General features: G+C 33.0%; 1 protein-coding gene across 1 annotated transcript; it reads left to right on the forward strand.

Annotated features, from left to right (window-relative positions):
* The first annotated feature begins 997 nt into the window (after positions 1-997).
* LOC108568398 lies at positions 998-2,691 on the forward strand. Its single transcript, XM_017929460.1, has 2 exons — positions 998-1,113; positions 1,243-2,691. Exon 2 carries the CDS (start codon positions 1,245-1,247, stop codon positions 2,679-2,681), a length of 1,437 nt encoding a protein of 478 aa, XP_017784949.1. The 5' UTR covers positions 998-1,113; positions 1,243-1,244; the 3' UTR covers positions 2,682-2,691.
* Positions 2,692-4,213: the final 1,522 nt, after the last annotated feature.

Raw genomic sequence — 4,213 nt, forward strand, 5'->3', positions numbered from 1 at the left:
ACAGGAACTTGACCTAGACCACTGGATATGAAAATACCCATATAACAAAATTGTTTGTATATATTTTTAAACATGAAACCTTAGGATAAGGAAATAAATACGTCTATAAATTGAGATGTATTTCTCAAATAAAACCAAAATCAATACAGGAAAATCAAAAAGAAATGTAATTTATTGTTGTACAGAAAAATAAATCATAATAAATATAGGTTATGCAATTATTACATTGAGATATCGCGTTTCAAACTGGGATAACTGATAAATGATTTAGCACATTGAGATATCTTGTTTCAAACTAGGATAATTGCAAAAATACAAAAATTGAACACTGTACCACAGATCACAAACGTTTCTGAAACAATGGCGTCAAAAATAGTCAACGCCATCACCGATCCCAAAAGTAAATAAAGCAATACGCGCTTGCGCATTCTCATGAATTTCAATTAATGGATCGCGCTATAGATTGGATCTAGTATATCGCAAGACCGACCGAAAGACCGTCTATTGAAATCCCGACTGTATCGAAATACCGACGTTCGAAATCCCGACTATATCAAAATCTTAACAACCATAATTCTGACTGTATCAGAATCTCGACAACCATAATCCCGACTATATCGAAAATTTTTACAATAACATTTTTAAATTATTTCGGAGCGTTTATTTGATTTTTTTTGAATTATTCAGAAATAATCTCAAATACAATTAGATTATTAATTGTTATTATTTATTATTAATAAATACGCTCCGGAATAATATAAAAATTGTTATTGTAGACAATTTCGATATAGTCGGGATTATGGTTGTCGAGATTTTAATATTGTCGGTATTTCGATACTGTCGGGATTTCGATACAGTCGGCATTTCAAATGTCGGGAATTTGATTGACGGTTTTCGATTGTCTTGCGATTGCCACCGTCACCTTGTGCAGAAATATTAAAGTTAAATGTAAAAGAGTCCTCTAGCGGGTTTTAATGATTCTAATCATAACCTATGATAACATAACCAAAACAATTCTGAGTAGAATTTAGTGATTGTTAGTGATGATCATAGAACTTAGTAGCAGTTTCTTTTAAATATACAATTGATAGAATATATTTTATACAAAAATAGGTAAGGAATGTTATTAAGTTTGCTACTTTTATTTTGTATCGGCATGTGATTAAATTGTATATTGCATCAAAGAGCATGTTTTTTTCAGGTTATGTCTTCTAATAATATTAATAATTTTTATTTACACAGATATGACGAGATTTGCAAGGTCTAAAGGCTCAAAAGCCTCAAATGAAAGGTTGCCAGAGGAGGCAACTTCTTGGTCGGAAATGAAATTACAAATGCAACAGATTAAATCTAATGCTGAGGATGACAAGAAGAAGAAGGAAGCTGATAAAGTTAGGCAAGAGAACTACAAGAAGTTCTTAGAACAGGAAGAACAGGAGAAAAATTCGGGAGAAAAATGGGCAGATTTTTCAAATATTATTAGCATCACAGCCAATTCAAACAAAAATGTTACAAATACTGTTACTCAAGCTGTTAAACGCAAAGCAGATGGAGATGAACAGCCAGAAAAAAAAGTGAAAAAGGTACAGAAAAATATTGTTCAGAATGATAAAAAAGAGAAGCTAAATGCATGTGAAGTTAAGAAAGTACGGGTTGAGAATGCAAAACCTACAAAAAAGGTAAGTAACATTAGTCATGTGAAGCCCCAAGAAAATGGTAAAAATAAAGAAGTGAAATCTATTCCAAAAGAGAAGGAAGTCATTGTTGGTCAGGTTGAGAAAACCGGTGCTGGTGTTAATGATAATGAAGAAAAAGTAGTTAATAATAAAGATGACAATCCTTTGGATGGTGATAATGTTAAGAAAGGCAAGAAGAAACGAAAACGTAATAAAAAACCCAAACAAGTTAATGAAGATGGTAAAGAAATTACAGAGGCACCTAAAGCTGCAGAGGATATTGAAATAAATAAAAAGGCTAAGGTAAACAATAAGAAGAAAGTTAATAAATTCAGTAAGGATAAGAAAGACAAATATGATCCATATAAAGTGCAGACTGATGATGGTAGGAGTATAGAGGTGGGATATTTCGATACGTTTATGATAAAAAAAGAAGATGTAGCCAGGTTGAAGGAGCTGAAGAAGAAAATGATGGCTAAGGGAATCCCAAAGAGCGAGATTAATGCGGCCCTGAAGCTGGAGCGCAGAAGAGCAGAGAAGGCGCTAACTCGAGAGAGGAAGAAGGTGTGTCTGAATTGTCGGAAGGGTGGGCACAGTTTGGCTGATTGTCCGAAGATGAGTGAATCTAATAAGGACGCAATACCGACGGGTATTTGCTACAAGTGCGGTTCCACAGAGCACACCCACTTCGAATGCAAGGTGGTGAAAAACCCGAACGATTTTAAATTTGCGACGTGCTTCATCTGCAAGGAGCAGGGCCACATAAGCAGGCAGTGCCCTGACAACGCCCGAGGCCTCTACCCTAAAGGCGGCGCCTGTAAATTATGCGGGGACGTGACCCACCTGAAAAAGGATTGTCCGACGCACGTTGCCAAGCAGGAAGCCGACAATTTCGTCCTCGACACAATCGGTGGCGGCGACGATTTGGAGGAGTTAGACAGTCGCTGGAAGCCGCATAGGAACTTCAAACCTAAATCCAAGAAAGTCATCAGGTTTAATAAATAAGTGACATCCACAGGTTTTATTTTCTTTCTAGTCCCTTTACGCATTACTGATTCACCATGAAAAAATATTTCTTTTTTGGGTGATAATATTAACAACTACGCCGCTGTGTCGCGCTTTACGACGCAAAAAAATGCGATGAACGAAGAGCGTTCCTATGTTTGCGGCATTACATTTTATTGGTGCATAAATATGTATTTATACGCTACGGCATAACCAAGAAAATACATAGAAAATAGGTGAAATGAAAGGAAAAACATTTTTCCTTTCGATCTCTAAAATACCCTTTTTGTGAAGACGTGAACGCATTTTTTGGATTAGTATTTTATTTCAATAATTTAAAATAAATGATTATTTAACATTACATATATTTACACGAGATATCGTATCGTGTAAATATGATCATGATTCGTGGAATTATTAATTGAGGCGGAAAGTCTTAGGGCAATAGCCCTTTGCTTGCATTGTAACTAATAAAGATTATTATTATTATTAATTGATCAGATAGGAAAATAAAATGAAAATCAAAACATAGCATCGAGTTCTGGATTTATCTATTTGTTAAAATCTCAATTACTCCACATATTTCGTTTATGTTTAATATTACATTTTTATTATATAAAAAAAAATGGTTTAGATGCAACCAAGTTCTAACACCTGCAAATCTACATTATTTCCTTAATAATAAATTATTGCAACATACAAAAAACATAAAATTAACTATTTTCTTATATAACAATAATAATATGTTAACTGTTACAAAGGGTTATTGACCTTTATTTCCTGTTACCACATTTACTATTTAATTAATTTTTGTAGCATATTACAAGAGCTGTATATGTTCATTAATTCAATATTTCTGTATCGATCATAAAATTGAGGCACGTAAATACTTTGATAATAATTAATTAATCTGTCATAATTAATTAATTTCTGCAAAATATATAACTAATTCGAAAACTAATTAAAATCTTTTTCTAGGTTTTGGACTAAATTATCATTTTGTCTCTGAGTAAAATTATTAAATAAATTAAAACAGTTTTTTAATTTATTTCTAAACTTTTTATTATGACCAGATCAAAAGAAATAGAAAAGCGAATTGATGGTTCATATCATATATAATGTATTTTATATATGTTAACAAAACAAATTACCATAATATTTTGGCAGTACATAGAGTGTGTAAAGTTTGTTGAGGAAATCGTCAACAAGTGATAGAAAACCAGCGATTCGTTCACTTTGTGCCTGCATTTCCAAACATAGTTAACGTTCATTTAATATTTATCGCTTTCAAGTGTACCTGTAGAAATACAGGAACAAGACGAGCGGCGGAAATTCGATGAAAAAAAGGGAGGCGACCGTAGGGGTATGAGGCAGGTGCGGATCCGTTGGCAGGGTTTTACCGCTCGGTTTATAAATTCATTAAGTTTGTACAAATATTAGCTTTCGGTTCGTGTTTTAATATTAAAAAACAAATTAATATTCAGGTTGGATTTCCGAATCGCCACGAAAATAATTTTATATCAAATATAATA

This window comes from Nicrophorus vespilloides, unplaced genomic scaffold (assembly GCF_001412225.1).
Source record: "Nicrophorus vespilloides isolate i.1.1-1 unplaced genomic scaffold, Nicve_v1.0, whole genome shotgun sequence".
Taxonomy (NCBI): domain Eukaryota; kingdom Metazoa; phylum Arthropoda; class Insecta; order Coleoptera; family Silphidae; genus Nicrophorus; species Nicrophorus vespilloides.